The 20,583-nt window shown below is 39.1% G+C and overlaps 1 protein-coding gene across 1 annotated transcript; it reads right to left on the reverse strand.

The window, feature by feature from the left end:
* Position 1: 1 nt before the first annotated feature.
* LOC145466413 (sodium-dependent neutral amino acid transporter B(0)AT3-like) lies at positions 2 to 18,926 on the reverse strand. The gene is made up of 12 exons (XM_081450123.1): positions 17,529 to 18,926; positions 17,340 to 17,401; positions 13,512 to 13,565; positions 9,962 to 10,362; positions 8,842 to 9,320; positions 8,057 to 8,167; positions 7,479 to 7,688; positions 7,111 to 7,308; positions 5,876 to 6,077; positions 4,817 to 4,976; positions 3,689 to 3,851; positions 2 to 3,099 (listed from the first exon to the last, which is right to left on the reverse strand). The coding sequence occupies exons 3-12, from the start codon at positions 13,541 to 13,543 to the stop codon at positions 2,710 to 2,712; spliced, it is 2,346 nt and encodes a 781-aa protein (XP_081306249.1). The 5' UTR covers positions 13,544 to 13,565; positions 17,340 to 17,401; positions 17,529 to 18,926; the 3' UTR covers positions 2 to 2,709.
* Between the last annotated feature and the right edge of the window lie 1,657 nt (positions 18,927 to 20,583).

Raw genomic sequence — 20,583 nt, forward strand, 5'->3', positions numbered from 1 at the left:
GCGGCTTGTAGTTTATCGTTGAAGTAAAAATTATTTAAATTAAATGCAGTTGAACAGTTCAATGTTTTATGCGCTGGCAGGCGGTCTGTTAGTTCGTTGTTCAATATTGTTTTGGACGTGGGTCACCTAGAAACTGACATATAGCACATAGTCTTTCAACGCGATGAAAATATCAGTTAAGCTAAAAAAAAAAAGTGATTCACGTGGTTGCCGTGTGGGGGCCCTATATGAGTAGTGACCTCTTACAGTGTATTGATAAAATAAAATTAAAAAAATTTAATTCAGTAACAGTTGGACAGCACAATATTGCTTGTAAAGCGTTCTGGTCGTTCCTGCGCCGAACATTAATTTAAGAACAAAACAAAAGACAAAACCAAAACGCGGTGATAAATAAATACAATTATGCGGGCAAGTTTTAAGCTCGGTTAAGTAAGTAAGTTGAATCACTTCGTCACGTGCGTGGGATAAAGAAATTATATTCTGGGCGGGTACCCGACAGGGGTCGAAACCATCACTTTTCGCAAACCGTTTACGTGTTATAAGGGGGGTTACCTTTCACAGAATTAACGACAAACGATTTGCACCACTTTTATGTGGGTGTCTCCTCTAGAGGGTATGGAACTGCGGTGGTTAGATCCTTAATTACTAGTAACTCCTTAGAGATTAATCTTCCTTCAGTTTTCACCATTAATAGCCTCTCCATTCCGCGATCAAAGATCGAGCTGCCATCTTGAACACAATGCGAGGTGATACAAATATGGCGAGGTTTCTAGGTGGAAAGGACAAAGCCGCTATACTTTTCAGTTCTGTCCGTTATCTTCAGAATAGCGGCCCCGAGGTCGAACAGAATTTAACTGGGCGAAACATAAAGGGATTAATGCAGTACAACTAATTTATCGAAAATTCTTCGTTTATTTACTCGTTCCCTTGAAACGCCTGCGTTTGTGTTCAAACGAGTAAAATCAGTTACAAAGATGCGCTGATGGCGAGTATTTCAAGCATATTTAGATTTTATCTTCTGATCAAAACTGATCTATACTTCATATCCGAAGAAGGAACATTCGAATTGAAGTTAAGTTAAATTTACGATGAGATGAACTTTCTCATTTCTATGTATAACTAACTCTTGCTTTACAAAGCTAAAAAATGCGTCCATGCTCTCAGCAAAAATTCAAATAAATACTTGTGCATGCAATTATTACTTTTTGTACACGTCCAGTTGCAGTGATTAACTTCTAACTTCTCACTTCAACGCCATAGACTTCACACAAGCGGGGAGATCCAAGGCATGACACTCACAACCCAAGAACATTGAAATACAAATTCTCCCATAAAGAATTCGTAAAAAGCAATAATGCAAATTTTTACTTTGTTTTGTGGGGCCTTTATCAAAACAGGAGCACACCAAGCCAAATACAAAGTATCAAATGCTCCATACACGGAGCTATAGTAAATATTTATGATTAAATATCAAAATACTCAGTTAATATCATGATCGCTTCTTCCCAGTTGACTCCTATGAGGAGAGTATACGAATAGAAACGGGGAGTTCGTAGGAAGTCTAGGAAAAAAAAGTGAACGGGACGAGAAACGACTGGGAATGAATCAAAATTGGACCCTTAAAAATGGTTGTCTAAGTTTTCAGTTACTCCCTCTCTCTGTCTGAGAAAACTCTAAAATGAACTTTGGAAGACTGTGACACTAGAAATTCCGGGAATATTCGCATAATTATTGTAAGTTATAAATGGTGAATGATTTCCTTTAGAGCGGTTTTCAATTGAGTATGAAAAGAAGACTAAAGTATCCACCCTGGTCAATTCCAAAGGGAACAGACAATCCAATGAACCAATCAAAATTCGCAGTAAATACGTGTAGCGGACACGAAGCGCGGGAAACCGCGTGTAAGCGAGTCACGGTTGGTTTGGGTTTCACTTCTGATTGGATGAAATAGTAGTGGGAGTATTTTTTTAACCAATCATATAGCGTAGAAATGCAAAACCCAAGCAACTGCAAGGTACTTTCCATACTCAAGTGAAAACCGGTCTAGAAACAACCTAACCAATCAATTCGTTATACCGAGACTTCTTTATATACAGGTTCCACTGTAATGGCGATTCGTCGCTCTTGTTTATATGCAAATTACGTCTATCAAATGTCATTGGTTCCTTCATTAATTGACCTCAATACAAGTGGATTGGCCTAGAAGCCTCGAGCTCAAGGCCATTATCTATACAACTGTTGGGGAATTTTACTTATTCTTACAAAAACTATTTCTTTAAAACTACGATATTTTCCTTCCCCGATAAATCCTTGTAGAAAAACATGTCTATTATTCAGTGTCGTTCGGATTAGTCATAAATGGAACCCGCCATATCGTTACTAAGTGCGTATGACTTAGCAAGGTAGAACCTGGGGTTTAGCAAAGCCTTAATCCGATTTCTTAGCTTTCTGCTACTTCGACGAGTAAAATCGCTTTGACGTATAGAATTCTTCGTCGATGTACACGAGATGATTATAACTCTGCCACTAGCCTCAAACAACATTTGATATCCGTTGAAGATACAATGGAGGGTCAACAAGTTGTTCCTAGGGGTGAAACGACAAGCACTTGCACAACGCAACATCTTGATCAGTTCAAGAGCTGAGCAAATTCCTGTTTTGTGACATCTAGAAAACATATCGTCGCCATAACTTTTCCTGTACACAGTTTCAAATAAACCTTGCCGCGCCATTGTGCTGGTTCACCAGTTGATACGTCTGTCCGTTAGCTGTAATGACTCTGTTCAAAGGACCATTTTTATTCGTCTCCGATCTTTCTGCTAGTTTCTCTTCGAGTCTAAACTTTCTTCTTGCAAGACTAAGTTTTCGCATTTTCTTGTTCTTTACTGGCCTGCCGTTGTGAAGAGGCTGCAGTTCAGAGGCGTCTAAATTGTCAGCTTCCCCGTCCAGCACCACGGTTGGAAGTTCCGGTGTCCCCATACCAATAATACGGAAGTAACGCAAGAAAGCCACCGCGGGAATAAAAAATATCGACACAAGAGTAAGTAAGATCGCTAGAAACTTAGCCCATGGAGGATAAGGAGTCTTTATTCCTTTGCCCTAAAAAAAAAAAAAGAAAAGCAAAAAAAACAAAACAAAACAGAACAAAACAAAACAAAACAAGCAAAAGAACGTCAGTCGTTAAAGAAGAACAAATTTACTATTTACTTTTCAGGATTGAAAATCAATTTCACACTTGACAATTTCATGATAAAACTCTGAATTGAGTAAATCATTCTTCCGGGTTCCAGCCTTAAGATAAGATGAAGATAAGATAAGGACCTTTATTTAAGTGTCAAATGTATTCAGCCCTAAATAAGAGCCTTTAGTACTAAAAAGAAAATGCTAAACTAATTAAAAATTATTAAAATTATTTACACAAGGGCCTTAAGCACTAATCATGCTAAAATGATCAAAAGTGTTAAAATTATTTACGATGTAATCTATTAACATTGTCTTGATGATGATGACCACGAGGATGACGAAGAAGAAAACGATGACAATAGTTATCATCATCATTATTATGATGGTGGTCGTGTGTGATGATGATGTTGCTGGTAGTTGGAAGAGGTGTTGGTGGTGATAGTTGCTTTAATATAACAATATTAGAAGAAGATATTGAGAAAAATTCATCAATAAATATTATCACCTGTTTTCCATCCCAAATCGTGTATTGCGGCGTACTTTCTGACATACTTTTGATACTCATGGAAAGCACAACGAAAATGGTTACTGGAGAAATGACTTTCCAGCACCATCTCCAAATAAAACGAGGAGGTTTATTCGTCATGTATTTTATATCATCGCTAAATCTGCAAAAAATAACAATTGCTTTCTCGAATGAGCCCTTGTTCTTCAGCCGGTATTTTTTTTGACAAAAACTGCGTGTGTAAAACCTCAGAGCGGCGAAGTAGCTATAACCGTACGATGTAAGAAAAACAAGACACAATGGCCGAATTTATACTAGGGGCAAATTATTCGGGATGGTAATTCTTCTGCCTGATATTCTGCATGAGATGAATCTGCCTCAGACTCGTCTGGCAGCGTTAATCAGTTGAAGACGAATTTGGCCACGTTTTTCGTCTGAACTGGCACCGCATTTACACCTATAGCCGATTTATCTGCCTCAGACAAACAAATTACCCGTCTCCAACATCTAATTCGCAATTCGTCTCAGACGGATAAGTCGTCCTAAGTCATAATAAATTCGGCCATTGACTAAATAGGTCACTTCCAGGTTACCTATTGCCTCTGTGTCAAACCGAATCTTCGCGCGAAACCTTTCACATGAAAATGAGTTTCAAGTTTTATTTACCTTGCTCCTCTGTTTCGTTTTGAAACAGAGGAACAAGCTAGCTAACTCGGAAATGGGCTGTTTGTCAGGCAAACGAATGTGTTAAGAACATCATGGAATCGAAAGTATAATTGCAGCTATTGCCTTGATGTCCCACAAATTAACTCTTAATTAAACTTAGTGCATTTCCAATTAACGAGGGAAACTCGATTCATACTTCTTGCTTGGCACTACCGAGACAGTTTGTTCAATGCCAATGTTACTTTCTAAGCAAGTCAGAAGTCTCCTTTACTTTGGTAAGCTGTATTAAGTTATGTATATTCTTTTTTAAAGGCATCATGGATCGACTTAAAGTAGTTTCAATTCCAAATGTTCGGTAACACAAACTTAATTTTTAGATCTGTTTGCGTCTCAACGCTTCATTACAATCAGGACAGTTTCTGTACTACCTGTTGTGAAGGCTATAGACTATCTTATACTAACCTGTCAATACCGTAGATGAAGCTAATGGCGATGCACTCTACTAAAGCGATAATTAGCAATGGAATCCCAGAACAGTAACTGTCAATAAGCTGAAACCAGTACTCTCCTGAATACTGAACCAAAGGCAAGCCCATCAGGCAAGACACGAGACATATTATACCTAAGGAATGACACAACTAAATTAATTGCATATTCTTATTTCTCTGCCTAGCTTCATAGTAATCTGGTTTCTTTAATTTCCGTGGGAAGTTTAAGAGTCCAGAAATAAATCCAGAGAAAAAAGATACCTCTTCCATTATATTTTTAATTTTTAGTTAATAGTTATCATGCTGTCATCTTAAACCTGCCCTTGAATAGTTGAATTTGAGTTTTACACCCTCATAATTCCGCTTGATTGCCTAATAGAAAACGCGTAACAAAGTCTATGAAATCTTAAAAAAAGATATTGGAGTATAATAACCTCAGTGCGTATTTTGATCGATACCCTGTCTCGCCAATTTTGCCAGATGCAGAGGCGGCGGCGGAGCGTTTTGAAACAGGGGCGGGGGGGGGGGGTGGTTCATCGCTAAATCAAGCGCATATACCGTATTTTCCTTTTCCTTTTGCCTTGCTCGTTTACAGAAACAGACTTTTCGATGTCAACAGTGTTCAATGTGTTCGTAAAAGAAGTATGACAATGCAGGAGGAGGCAGTCGTTAGACGATTCTTCTTCATGCATGGTGCTTCTAAGGTAGGTTATTAGTCTTCATAGGGCAGAAAATGTACGCTCCGAATCGAAGTCGCCAATGCCACCAATTTTATGCTGCGCTAGCGATATTTTCGGCACCGAGACGTGGGGGCTGAGCCTCCAAGTTTCGTTTGGTGGGCTAACGCCCCCCCCCCCCTGTCCCCCTGCTCCGCTGCCTATGAGGTGGAAAACTGGATGAAATGAATGCGCGAACGAGAATATAAAGAAGATGACAAACTAATGGCTACTTTAATAATTCCTCTAAAACTGGACAAAATTTCAGTAAAATACCTCGCTTTATGCGAACAACACTTAAATGTTCTATTCTATACCTGAAAGATACTCCTTCTTGAGTTTGGGGAAAAGTTTTAAATCAATGACTGGGGTAACAACACCCTCCAACATTCCAAACTCGGTGTCAATGCCAACAGTAATGAGCATAAGGAAGAACATGACAGCCCATATGGGCGCGAATGGCATCTTGTTGATCGCATCTGTGAAGATTATGAAGGCGAGTCCTTGGCCAGATGGGATCTAAGGAAATTCAGTAAAACAAAAAAAAGTATCTCAAAGAGGAAAAAAAAATAGTGTAATATTCTACCCTGGGTATTGATATGACATGGCATGACATGGTGATAAGTTATGGGAAATCGCTCTGCCTGGGACAAGCCCAAGACCAGGCAAAGATAGAAGGGGACAGCTAGATCAAGCCCGGCAAGTTAGGTGGGAGGGTAGGTCGCCAGTCTCTTCGCTTTCGCGGCCTCGTGTAGCTAGAGTGATGAGGTGGAACACTGCTGTCATTTGCATATTCCCCAGGGTAGCAATTACCAATGCCAATTAAGTTTGCATAGCCATATATTAGTCAATACCGTCTCCAAATTTGACTGGCCCTGAAAAACTCGTTTCCAGTGCATTTCCCTAAACATTTGGAGGGAAAAATCACTGGTAATGAAGTTGCGAGCCTGCAATTTTGGTCAGGGATATCGCGAGGCGACGCCACAAATCCTGAAGTTGCTATTTGCTTGTGCATGGTTTACAGTAAATCTGCTCAAGGAATTCGCGAAGAAACGACTAAAGAACCACATCTTACAGATTTTCCGGCCCGTGTGAGCATTTATGTCAACTGGCAGATATGTAACGAAGTAATTTTTTACGCTATTAGTTTGGTTTTTGGTATTGGAAAACGCTTCTTTTGACGCTGGTGAAAAGCACATAATTTAATCAATGTTCAGTCAAACTTAGAGCGCATTTCAATTGAGTGTCGTAAAACCAAAACCAAAGTAATTAATCTGGCCAATCACAAACGACACAGACAGTACAGTGAACCAATCAAAACTCGAAGTAATTGCATGTAGCTGACGCAAAGCGCGGGAAAACGTGCCTGAGCGAGTTACGACTGGTTTTGGTTTCACTTCTGATTGGATGAAAAAGTGGCGCGAGTGTCTTTTTTAAGCCAGTCGTGTAGCGTAGTTGAAGCAAAGCCAATTACTTTTCGACTCTCAAATGAAAACCGCCCTGTTGACAAAACAACGAAATTTTTTTAATGTTCTTGAATGTTTCCTCTTACCGTTAAAAACTCGGTCTTGTTACAGGTGACAAGTGTCTCATTGTACAGTATGGACGCGTTGTGAAGGAGCTCGTTGTAAAGTTCGTTGTCCAAGCCGTCCAGAGTGGGCACTGGTATACTGCTTATTCCTGTGTTATTCAACAGGCGTAAAGCTTGACTATTTTGTTTCTCTAGGCAACGCTCCATTCTGTCTTCCGCCTAAAAAATGGTGTATAAATAAAGCATCTTATAAACGGCTGTCCGAAACCAAGACAGGATAAAAGGCGAGAGGGTTAATCACACCACCCAATTTTTGTTAATTTGCACCAGTCAATTTTATCTGTTAATGATAGCGAGGAAAACTTGAATATGTCAAGAAGTGGAAATACCTGAAAACCGATGAAGGAAAACACCACAACACTGGCGTATATTGAGGTTGCGCAGTTGATAAGGCAAACTGTAATGGCGTCCTTTGTCGAATCGTTCTTAATCGGGTTGTAACTGGAAAACGCGATCAGCGATCCATAGGCGACGCCGAGTGAGTAAAAAATCTGTACAGCGGCATCCAACCATACTAGTGGATCCTTGAGCCGTTCAAACTAATGAGAAGAAAAATATGTCTGTCGGTAAGTAAAACTGACTGGCTGACTGGCCGACTGGCCGACTGGCCGACTGGCTGACTGGCTGACTGAATGACTACCTGACTGACTGAATGACTTAGGGACTGACTCAGAGACTGACTGACTGATTGACTGACTGACTGAGCGACTGACTGTCTGAGCGATTTACTAACTGGGTATCTGCCTCATTGTATATCCACTTACTCGTCTGATTGTTTACTTGATTGATTCAGTGGTCTACTGATCGACTGTCTGACTGAATTCGGGTAAATCAATGTTTTTCTTTTTAGTGAAATACGGATTGCTTTTCCGACAGACTTGTCAACAGCCGTTTCTTGGTTACTTACCTCAGGTATAAAAAGCAAGGCCAGACCTTCTTGGTATCCCTTGAGATGAACACCGCGAAAGAAGAATATAATCAGCAAAATGAGTGGTAAGGTAGCAGTTATGTATACGATCTGCAAACAGAATACGTGGAGTTAACTTCTCACCATCACGGACAACATCGTTACCACGGTTTCTCATCTCCTGGCTCACGAGAGACCCTGGGAACGAGGTTGATCAAAGCAGCGTTAAGATTACTACTGAATACCTTCGCTCGCCCGCCAAAGGCTTTAGAGTACGAACATGAAGATACTAAGTGTTTGTGAAGGAAGGTTTTGTTCAATTTGAAATCACAGCCTGGTGCATATCCAGTCCATTATGTCTCTCCTTTTAGAGCTTCACTGCTCTTACATACTTCATCAAAACTAGGACACTGTAGTTAAGTTTTCATTGATGAAAATATGTCTCTGAAGTATTAACTTTGGATTGGATTGTCTCCCATTGCAACAAAAGGTTCATGTGACTTCTGGGTTAATTGCTGGATATACGAAAAAAAACACATTCGATGTTAATACTTTAAAACATCTGTTTTGTGGTCTCAAAATTTCTTGGCTTACTTTAACTTAATGCAGTCGGTTTGAATTCTAATACGATGCTTACAATAAAACTGAAGCTAGTCCTTTTTTGTTGTCTCAATATTTCTTGGCTTACTTTACGCTTTAACTCAATGTAGTCGTTTGGAATTCTAATACGAGGCTAACAAGTGAAATTGCCAATGAATAAAACTGAAACAACGTGGAATTATTACCTTTCCTGTAATCCGTATTCCCTTCATCATACATAGCCATATCAGGGTCCATATCCCAACTAAGCATGCGCAGAGCTTCCAGTTCATACCGCCACCGTCCTCAATACTAGAAGACATTCCCAGAGTTGTTCGGTACCAGAAATAAGTCGTAGCTGACGTCACTTTGCACTCGTGTACAGGCTCAAACGTCGTAACGTTACCGAGAGTCACGGGTTCGAGTGGACAAGTGGACCAAGGAAGAGGATTTTGAAAAGACTTGAAAAAATAGAACACGCACCACGCAATGATAACATTGTAGTAGAGAGACACTAAGAAACAAACTACCACAGAGGCTAATCCTAGCCCACCAAGGTAGGGAGAAATTTCGTTCCATACTCCTATTGAGCCTTTCCGCATGCGTTGTCCAATGCACAGTTCCATGTAATATAATGGTATACCTTCTAGTGCCAGCATGATTCCGTAAGGAATGAGAAAGGACGCTGTAGAAGAATTAAATAAAATGTAAGTTTCATTAATGTTCTTTCGAAAGAAATGTTTTTATTTATTAACAGAAAGAGCTACAATTCATTAAAATTTTTGCATTTGCAAGAATGGACGAGATCGAGCACGAGATCGAACATTCTCTAGCTGGGCGGAAAAAGGTCGGGTGGTGAAACGGGCAGTCCGCTCTTGGTCCAATGTGTGATGTGGAATCATGAATTGCAAGAGAGGACTGATCCCCAAATATGTCTTATTCTCAAGTTTAACCCTCACAATTTATTTTTAGACGTGATACTCAGTCCTGCCTCGCATAAAGTTTCCGTGCCTAGTAAGGCCATTTGAGTCGTCCAAGTGAGCAGAAACTGCTGCCTTTTTGGGATTTATGATGTTGAGGAGATCTCAAAATTGAATTTATGGGAGAATAACTCTCTATCCTAGACTTGCCATAAGTCGACCTCATGAGTTTCAGGGAAGAATTGTTAAACAGAATACCTAAGCGACAGAAGCGAGCTGCGAGGTTTTAGCACGCGAAGCGGCCTTGCTATATAAGTTGTTATCTCCAGCACGCTCGTTTAATAATAAGTTTCATGTATAGCAGCAGTTAATGGCGTAGTGTGAGTCCATTCTGTAGCATTCTTACCTCCACCATTCTTATGACATAATGAAGGGAACTTCCACACATTTCCAAGGCCGACCGTGTAACCAATCAGCATCAAGATAAACTCGGTTCTGTTTTTCCAACTGTCCCTGTCTTCAGCTATTCGTCCGTGCCGATGATTGCAGTGGTGATTCTCTTGACCAAAGTTTCTCTTTATTTCCGATAACTGATTGGTCAATTTACGCAGTGAAGAAGTCAAAACTTCTTTGGAGTGAGTTATAGAACTCAGTCCCCCAGTGGATGAGGGAGGTCTTTCCATTTGGGGGCTTGGACACGGAATAAGGTGGTCCATCATTGGCGAGTCACCTTTATCTACCATGGCGCCCAGGTTTGTCCGAGCTGGCATTCCTGTGCTCAGAAAACGCGGGATGGAGTCCAAGGACCTAAGTAAGAAGAGTAGTTCACATGCTGCATTGATAAGAATGGAAAGACTGCACAACAAAAGTCATTAATGAATACATCAATAATCAACGCAGTTATATACACAACTTAAGCAGCTGAGACGTTAAAGACTGTAAAATTAAAGCTTAATATATATGTGTTCATTTCTTTTTCCGCAGTTCAAATATGTGATCTTTCATATACTAGTCACTACGTCAAGTGAAACAATATTGCACAATTTTCACCTGGTGCTCTATCTGTAGGGCTTTTCTTTACCCTCTTGAAATTTAGATGTTTCCCTGTTAACAATACTGAGGAATCATAATAAACCATAATCTACTGATAATCCTGCTTTTTTTTGCCTCACCCGGAAATCAACGATCTAAACGGTGTTACTCCTCAAACGACACTGATTCAAAAAAATAATAATGGCAAAAATCCAACTCGAAATTCCCTGTTAAGTAAACAGCTGTAATTTTTTAAATATGCAAACTGCCTCATTAAAGACAAAAGGACTGCAAACAGTCGAGTATTATTTATTCTTCTCCTGTATCGGTAATTAACCGTGTTGTGCCGTTTGTTTTATAGCCTTTAAAGTCGTCATTATCAAGAACAAGCATAAGTTCTCTGTAAGCCCAGTATAAGCTGATATAAACACCCTTAACTTTAGCTTTAAGGACTTATAAACTCAAAAACGAGTCCAGTGAACTCCAATGTTTTTCGTTATCGACCTGTAATAAGCATGTCAATATTCAACTTTTTGGAGCGGATTCAGTGTCGCTTTAAAAATTTAAGGTGGCCCTGAATCAACTCCCAGAATTATCGTTAAACTTGGCGAAACACAGCATTTTAAAATGCTAATTTGAACAATTCAGTTGGTCGGCGTCTTGTAAAGTAACAAATTAACCAAAGCAAAATAAGCATAGCTTTTAATTTTGTTCTCCGGCAGTTTTTCAGTTTTGTTCTCATAATGTTTGTTGCTGCAATGACACTGCTTTTGCAGGACACCAGGCTCAATTGCTTTTTTTCTTAACAAGATAGGCGTCCACGAAAACAATAAATGTATAGGGAATTTACGCGAGCCAGGATGACTAAGGCAACGAGAACGTAAACGAACAATGGCTATGCAAGTGCATTCAAATCTTGGTACATTTCTTAATCTTCCTCTGCAAAACAATAACGTGAAATGACCAATTAAAATTCTGCGTTGTCTGGAGAACGTGAGCCACGGCGATGCTTTATCAGTATTTCTATTTAGAAATGAGCGCCGTCTTAGAACATTAAGCTGAGGATACTTGGAACTCACACACGCCCGCTGAATCGATCGAGAGATATAGACGTGAAATTCTTATGAAGAATATTAAGTATAGTTTTTTAATCGATGTTTCCCCAGGTGTCGTCTTCGTGCTTGCATTATCTACCTAATTAAAAGAGTAACACGGCGGTAATGTGTTACTGAAGAAGTAAAGAATTCTGCTAATATCCGCAAGAATATTGCAAGTTAATCGAAAGCAAGCTTTAAGTTGGAAAGGCTAGCTATTGTTGGTTCATCTAGCTAGCCTTCGGTCTGTGCTCTATGTTATACGCTTCGTTGTGGAAAATATCAGCTTCTGGCCAGGTGATAAGCAAGAATTACGAGCTAACATAGTATGAAATATTCAAATTATCAGATTATTCTGCTAGCTTCTCTTGGCCGGCGACTTTTCAATTAAAATCGGCCTTAATCAAAACAAAACACGCATAAATTTAATTTTGCTCTCAGTGGGGTGAAACACAACAAAACACGCCGTTGCATTTGCCTTTTGTCGGTATATGAAGCTTTTTATTTCGAGAACTAGCTGAACGTTGAGGGAGGGTATTTGCGCTTTTCGCCAATATCGCTGCTTGACATGCGTGAAACATATTTTGCTGATAAATTGAGCGACCAATGCTTAGTGAAATGGGGCCATCAATTAAAAGGATTATATGTTTTAAACTTGTGGGAGCTGGAAGGGAGTTCTGGCCGCCCCAAACCTCGCACACCGCGCTACAACAGGAAGCCTGATGGGGTCCCCTTTGAGTGTGGCTTGGATCCGCAGAAATGTTGTTTTCCTTTAACAAGTTATTAGTATTTCTCGGCGTCCCTTTAAAACAAAATGTTTACCTCGGTTGAGAAAAACAGTATTTTCCTGTTGCCCGGTTACCAAAGTCACCTTCATCATAATTGAAAACAAAGCAGGGTTTTATTAATGCCCGCCATGAACTTGTCACAATATATAAAAAAAAAAGCTAAAATTATTTGCATGTATAGCTAACACAACGTCGAAGAGATCTCTCTGGAACGTGAGCATAAAAAACATACCACAGCTTGGTTTTGGCTGCATAATAATTATTGAGTCTGAAAAGCGTCCATAATCTCCCACAAACCAATTTTCTATTGATGTTTTACGCGATTTTGAAATCATTCATTATCTGTTACGCAAATTCAAAGCTCCTGTTAAGCAGAGGATATCAGCGAAAATTTAAGAAACGATTTCTGCGATATTCAATTTATCAAAATCTATCGTGTTTAGCACAAAGCATGGATAAATATACTTGCAGATTATTTACAATTGAAACTTTGATTTCGTGTGATATTGCCCCAAAATATACTTATTAGTGAGTATGGTTTGTCATTGGCTTACTCTCATCCTGAAAAGATGTGGACACGCTGAAGAACACTACAAATATACTTCCCTCCTTGATTAAACGCAATAAACAGTCAGTCAAGCACGATAGTGATAACAATATAACACTGATACTAGGCGGACTTTTTAGCTTTGTATATCTCAACTATCGAGAGGTCCTATTCATTCAGTCGCCTAAAAATACGATTAGGAATTGTTTACTCAAAGGTATTTTAATATGTCAGTTAAATGTTGGGATTCGGAAAAGCTGTCATGTTTTCAGTGGAGAAGGAAGCACAATCATTACGCCTCCAATTTCTCATATATCTGACAAAGTAATTATTCTTTACTTTTCCAGCGTGGCAGCTAAAACCTACACATAACTAACTATAATTACTGAAAGTGTAAAATTTAAGTACCACGCGCTACTAACACTCCTCCATCACGCAAATGGAAAACACGCGATAGTTAGGACAATAATAAACGCAACCACTTTCATCACTTACTGTACTTTCCGAATGCCTGTAGCACTTGGCATCTCGCTAAATATCGTCTGTGGCCTGCAAAGCAAACGAAAATTCAGGACAACTCATCAAAGATATTTTGGCCATTGAACTGCCGCGTCGCCACAAATTGAAACAGCTTTGCTCAGTTCACGTCCGTCGCATTGATTAATTTACCGGCGGGTACCCGGTGCCTAATATATAATAATTTGGGACTTGAAACTCATGAAATGCAAATTTTAACACGCACTCACTCACGGAGAAGTTGTTTGGTCTGAGTTAGTGGTTTTATCTCTCGCAGGTGGTCGGTACATTTCAAACCACTTTTGGATTTAAGGTTCGCCCACCCATTTTTCAAATGGTTTCTTTGAATTAACGAATTGTGGCTTTTTGTGTGAGCAAATAATTAACTCAAACAGGCCTCGATCACGATAAAAATCTGCATTTCATTATCATTTTAGTGACCAAGGTTTTAGGTATTGCCAAGAAGGTTATGTTAATTTTTTTCAACACGAGAAAATCAGCATTAGTATTTCGAGACCTTTGGTTATAGGCACGGAATTTGAAAGTCAAGACGCTGCCTTCTAGAATCGTCTTTATCCCTTGAAATTAATTTTTATTCAAACTGCAACATTTTGAAAATATATCGACATGTTTACGGTAATACCAAGTTGATTACCATAAATGGTATTATTTTGATTGTAAATGTAACTCTGTTTTAATAATAACCAGAAAAATTAAAGTCTTAACAGTTAATCGGAGGAAAACTTAAATTGAGAAAGCCATATTTTTTTCTGATTCTGATTCTGGGGTGAAAAGGAAATTAAAAGACCTGGACGAAAATTGTGCAACTTTAATTTTAGTTTTTTTTTAGCCTACTTTCCATTGCAGATTAAAAAGAAACTAAAATTAAAGTCGCATGGCTTCGTGGTTAGTTCGCTCGTCGCCGGATCGAGCGGTCCGGGCTCGAGCCCTGGTCGGGGACATTGTGTTGTGTTCTTGGACAAAACACTTTAACTCTCTCCACCCAGGTGTATAAATAAGAACCGGCGAATTTAACGCTGGAAGGTAACCCTGCGATGGACTAGCATCCCTTTAAGGGGGGAGTAGAAATACTCCTAGTCGGTTCATGCCATATATAGAAACTGGGATAAGCGCTGGCCGGATGGGCAACTTGGCTCGTATGCAAACTTTACCATTCATTGTAGCTTTGTTGATTTTTCGAAACTCAAGTTACATTGGCGGTGAAACCATTATCGGAACAAATGGATTTTAGAGCTATCTAGAAATTATCGTTTTTTACAAACAGTGTGCAAACAGGGTGTGTTACACGTCAAAATATGTCATACTGTCGCCCTTCGTTAAAGTCGTCGCTGGAAATGACTCTTGACAACTTGACAAATTTGTAGTCGATGAAACTCCTTTTTGGTTTTGGAGAGCCAAATTGATTGTCAAACGGGTTAGAAAAAACGCTCAAACTACATCTGGGCGGGACTTAAATGTATAGATAATTATTGGCGCTTGTGGTATAATTGTCTGTGTTGTCATAACTGTGCCAAAGTTAAGCTTATGTACGGTATGTTAATCAGAAATATATGTTACTGAACTAGCTTGAGGTCCGTATTGGAGAAATAATGGTGGAGTTCTTGTTTTTATGGACCAGGCCGCAGGCGAGGTTCATAAATCTGCGAAAAAATGAGCGAGTCCAATATTTTCCAATACGGACCGAACAAGCTGGTTAGATAAAGGATTTATTGTAATGGCTCTTTTAATCTGCTAATAAATTGCTGGTTCTCTGCAATCCATTCTCGGTAATCGCGCGCGCGAAAGGTAAGCATTCATTAGTGTTTCTCAAGTCGCTTTTGTGAGACTTTCAACTGAAATTGTCCTCCAAACGTGAAAGTAGAGAGATTTCTACTAACCAAAAAACTATTCATCTTGTGGAAATTAATTTGTGCACGGTCCATCTTAGCTGACCGTATTGCAAAATTCAGACCGCTAAGCGAACCAATCAGAATATGCGGACCAGTTCAGCCTACAGCAAAATACTAATTTGTTTGGGGGGAAAAAAATAACACCCAACACTTCCCTTATTGTGTCTCAATCAGTCCATGAAATGCTTTGTACGGTGATGTCCTTGAAACTCGCACCTTACTGAATTATCTGAGCATCATACTGTGCACGGAAGACCAACGGTTTTGGTGACAGCAAACTAGTGTGCAATACATCGTCAACGTATGCATAAAGCACTGTTTTTGTTTTGTTTCATTACGTTGGTTTTCAAATGACGGTTGAGAAATATGCCAAGATGTACTACTAATCATTAAGATAAAGGCTGATTCAAATGCCGGAATACGACAGTCAGGACGAGTTTAGTTTAGTTTCATATTAACACTTTTCCCGAGGTCAAAATCAGTGTTTTTGTGCCCGTATGAATAACCACCAGGGTCTTGTGCAGTTGTAGAATACAAGAATTATCTTTCGGGTCTCAGGAAACCTAAAACTAATTAGACGCTAGATAAACTACTATAAAAATAACGCAAAAAAGCGTGGATCGTTGAATTTTGTTTGAAAGAGTAAAGTTGACAAATTTGTTTTCAGTTCTGCTTGATCAAATATCAAGTGTGAACTACAGTTTGGAAACCTGATTTTTGGGCTTGGAAACCTTTTTTTGCTTATACTCAAGTGTGAGATCGAATACAATTCTTCCCACGTAAAACTGCCCCAGTGCGTTATTTTGTTACAACTAAATTGCACTGAGCAAACTATGAACAACAGGAAAGTGTGATTAGAAAGAAGTTTCAAATAATGATGTCTTCAAATAAATCATATGTTTATGTCTAACAGCAATCTTCCAAACAGTGTAGATGGTATGACACAATACGACCACTGTTAATTGGCAACCTGCTTCGTTGTTTGAGAGTTTGCATCCAAATTGGTTGAAGATATTAGACTTCCAGACTTCAAACGAGAGACGCAAAAATCACGTTTCCTTAGGCAAACAACAAACCACTGTGTCTTAAATCTTAGACAGTTGTTCCAGTTATGAAAAGAATTACAATGAATTCAAAAACACTGAAGATATTTTCGTGGAAGATAAGAATGTTGCTATTAGAACTTCGAGTCTCACCGTAGGAAGCGAAATTTATTTTCCGCCCGTCGTAATATAAAAACAACCATTGCCCGGAAAAAACAAATTACTTCCCAGTACAAAATTTCCTCATCTTGGTAGACTAATGGAATGATGCCAGGACGGTATTTTAAACCGACTCAGGCGTAGTTAGTTATTAATTGGACGAGATAGACTAAGATAACAATAATTATTTTAAATTTGTGAAAAAATGTTGTAATGTCCGAGATTCTTGGCGGCGTCTCAACAAGTACTGAATGTGCTTCAAATATTGATTTGACTGAGTAATAACTGGTTTTGGCTCTATTTTTAAAAAACAGGTAATCGAAACTGGAACTGTAGTTACATTAAACTGAGCTCAATATCAACGTGTGGAAGGAACATATTGACTGATTTTCTCTCATCAACTCAATTGACGGGCGTTAACAAGAACGGAACCCATTGCTTCTTATCATTTTCTAAATAAGCACTTTCGATTAGCACCATTTAAAATACTTTTTAATTATTAGATTTTTGAGCAACTGCCGGCAAAATCTGTTTACCGTGATTGGATCGTTGTAGTAAACGATTTTATCGTTCGGCGCTAAATAATCAGTTAGGGAAACTGCTTGCAATCGTCTGAGAAAATTTTCACTATGTCGATCTCAACAAAAGAAGCACAGCTTGGTAGGTATGATGCAGGAAACACGGCTGATACTTACCGTTGAGTAATTATTCCGTCGTTTGAATTGCGTCGCTCAAGACTCGCTCTCGAAATTGATTCCTACAGCAAACAGTGAGAAAGAGTTGAAATCTATTCACAACACAACGGACGAAAACGAACGATAATATACCGAATGAGAAGTTCGCTTAGGAATAATAACAATTTTGATAAGAGTTAGTTTACTTACACGTCTTCCAAGCAAGACCGTTCGCAGATGTTTTCAGTGTTTTCGCGCTCCTTCGCCAGACACATTCCAAGAAATATCGGCCCGCAGATCTGTCCAAATTAGACCACGCGTTATCGGGCCGCCGGATTTACTTCGTCAGAGTTCAACGCCCTCGCATTTTAAGGTTTATCTGAGAGAGAGGAAGTCGTATATGTCGAAAACTTTATATTTTCTTCTCTTGGTTAGCGAAACACCTGCTACTGAGGTTTGTTTTTGGTTTTAGGGTAAATAGCGGGCTGTAATTGGTAGCTACAATCTAAAACATTCGAAGAGGTCTGAAAGAGGATCTAATTAACAACACACGAGATAACCGAGGCTTTTGTTCTTTTAATTTGCTATTTATCAGCCAGCGAGATGTGTTGCTACACACTCACCTAAATCTGTGATGTCCTTTCATTCGGTCGCCAATTTGCCCGTACCTCTGGCACCTCTCGTTGAACGAAGTTGATTTGCGCATGTGTTGATCCAGTCACAGTTCTGTGTTTACTGAATATGCATCGCAGGGATTAAAAGAACTTTAATTATTCTTAAGTTAAGGTGCGCAAGTAAAAAAATTAAAGCCGAATTAATACTTAAGCCTTTGCTGAGAATCCCGACAAAAATATGTCGATCGACAATTCCGTCTTCTAGAAGAAGCTAAGGTATCAAACTTTCAAGCGCATTGTATCTCATCATAAACATGGATTTGTCGTAACAGGTAGTGTGAAATTAAAATCGTCACTCACCTAGAGACTAACAGCTGTGGAAAACAGGCGGACTTAGTGGGCGTTTAAAGCAGAGATTAATCTTGACTAAAGCAATCCCGTTTAAAATGAAATATTCCTTGGCTTAAATTTTTTCGTCAGTAGCTGTCACTTAGTATCGATTTCTAATAAAAGTTTTATCATTTGGAGTGTCAAAAAATAGGCTGCTCTTAAATTATTTGTCATCAGTGTTAGCGCGAATTGGTTTGTTGAATTATTGATGCGAACTAAAGTTTGAATAGTAATCAGCAGGAAAAAGAAAACAGTCTTCCCGGCTACCAGATATCAACTTACTAAGACATTACGTTCTATGCCATGATTACGATCCCCCATTGTTGACCAAAATTTTGATTTTTACACACTATTCCACAGTTATACTGCTTGAAAAACATACCCCTGACAGCAGCATATACATAAAATTATGCACATTTATGGTATTTCCCTTCCAGTGCCGAGTTTGTATATATTTCGGGGTATTGTTGAACTTTTGTGTCATTTATTAGCACCAAATGTCACATTACTCTGAACGCATCGTTTCAGTAATTCAGGTTAACCGGTACCAAGAGACTATGATCTAAGAGAACACATGCACCTCCGCATACATGGACCTCTTCCAATGATGATCTTTTTCAATTGAGCCTATTTTAGGAAAGACACTTGATTGGTCAAGTTAATTGACGTAATAACATTAAAGGTTTGGTTTTGATAGTTAATCAAATATGAAAAAAAAAAACTTGCGCTTGGATTCTCGGATAGCAGTTGGTATGGAAAGGGGAAGAAAAAGAGCTTTCCAAAGAGATATTTTTCACTTTAATCTGTTCAGTACTTTTCGAGAAACTACTTTAGAGAGTGTTAGAAAACAGTCCTAAGAAAATACGCGCGCTAATTGGTTAAAAATCGTGTTCCTGTTAAACAGTTAGATTATGAGCTCGGGATCTCTGTCGCATGTTATGGAATAACCTAAGTTAGTATCACCCAACTAGTGGACTAATGCAAATCCTACATTTCAATTGGCTACGCTACTAGACTCGGACTATTAGTAATAGTCCTCGAGTAGCGAAATTGGCGCAATCGAGCGAGACGCTTTCTTTCGTTTTATTCCCAAATAAATATTTCTTCAACTTGCATTCGCTAACTTTATTATTGCCTTTTCTGTTCGACTAGTAGGGTGATACTAAAACAATTAGACCCTTCGCCCTCAAGGGCCACGGCTTCGCCTTATGGGCTATTTATCCGTAGCCCTTGCGGACTACGGGTCTAATTGTTAATTATTCTCGCATTTTGATTGGTTCTCACCTATGATCTATTAGAGGACAGACGCATGATTGACGTCATATTTCAAAGTTTTTCCCTCTGTTTTCAAAATGGCGGAAAGTTTTGAGAATTTAGATACTATTTTACGTGACTGGGAAAGATAAGGTACAAAAAGGTCTTATCGAGGCACTGAACTGGTACGAGAGTCTGGAAGAAGAAAGAAAAAGCCGTATCTTTTCTAGAAAATGACTCAGAAAAAATACTCGAGCAGTCTGAGTCGGCAGGCGATCGAGACAGAACCAAACACAAAATTGGTCTCTTACAAAATATGTCAGTAATCTATTTAAAAAAATTCAACTTTTCTCAGTCTCAAAATGATTGTTGACATAATTTGATTCCAGGAATTAAACATCAAAACATCATCAGTTTAAACAAACTCATAAGCTTAACCATGTTTTCCGACGCGAATGTTCCAGTCCGTTTCAGGGCACAGTATCGAGAAAAGTAGAGCTCACTACAGCTCACGGCCAACTGTATCCCAGCTATAAGGTGTCTCCGACACTACATCAAACTGATTTGAGAATCACCAACCACAGAGGACACACATTTTCACCGTCAATAACGCTCCTTTCATTCAAACCTCGAATCGAATGGCCTCCAGTGTTGACCGCAACCGCAAGTTTTCCGAGCGTGTTTTTTCAACTCCTGCAATATTCAAGACAACATCCAGGCTTTTCAGCCCACAGGGCTGCTCTGATGACAAAACTGACTTGACTTTTCCAGAATTTTCTTTAACATTTGCAGATTTCGTAATTCAATTCTGCTTTCGCTGTAAGTTTTCATTCCACGAGAAACGAATTTCGAGTCAAGTTTGACAGTGGCGTGATTTTTCTGGACCAATCACAATACTTTACTACGCGTAGCGTAGCGTTTTGTATAGACAATAGATTACGTTAAATGGCTTTTTTTCGTGAATTATCAGAAAAAAAACGAGAAGCGGAGTTTTTTGCATAAAGGAG

Source organism: Orbicella franksi, chromosome 13 (assembly GCF_964199315.1).
Source record: "Orbicella franksi chromosome 13, jaOrbFran1.1, whole genome shotgun sequence".
Classification (NCBI taxonomy): domain Eukaryota; kingdom Metazoa; phylum Cnidaria; class Anthozoa; order Scleractinia; family Merulinidae; genus Orbicella; species Orbicella franksi.

Bases quoted from the DNA above. Each gene is read 5' to 3' on its own strand.
- LOC145466413 (XM_081450123.1), bottom strand. From the start codon at position 13,543: ATGCCAAGTGCTACAGGCATTCGGAAAGTACA. The intron at 9,321-9,961 runs GTAAGAATGCTA...ATTCTTCTACAG, and splicing joins ATGTCATAAGAATGGTGGAG to CGTCCTTTCTCATTCCTTAC. The intron at 4,977-5,875 runs GTATAGAATAGA...GTCATTCCTTAG, and splicing joins CAAGAAGGAGTATCTTTCAG to GTATAATATGTCTCGTGTCT.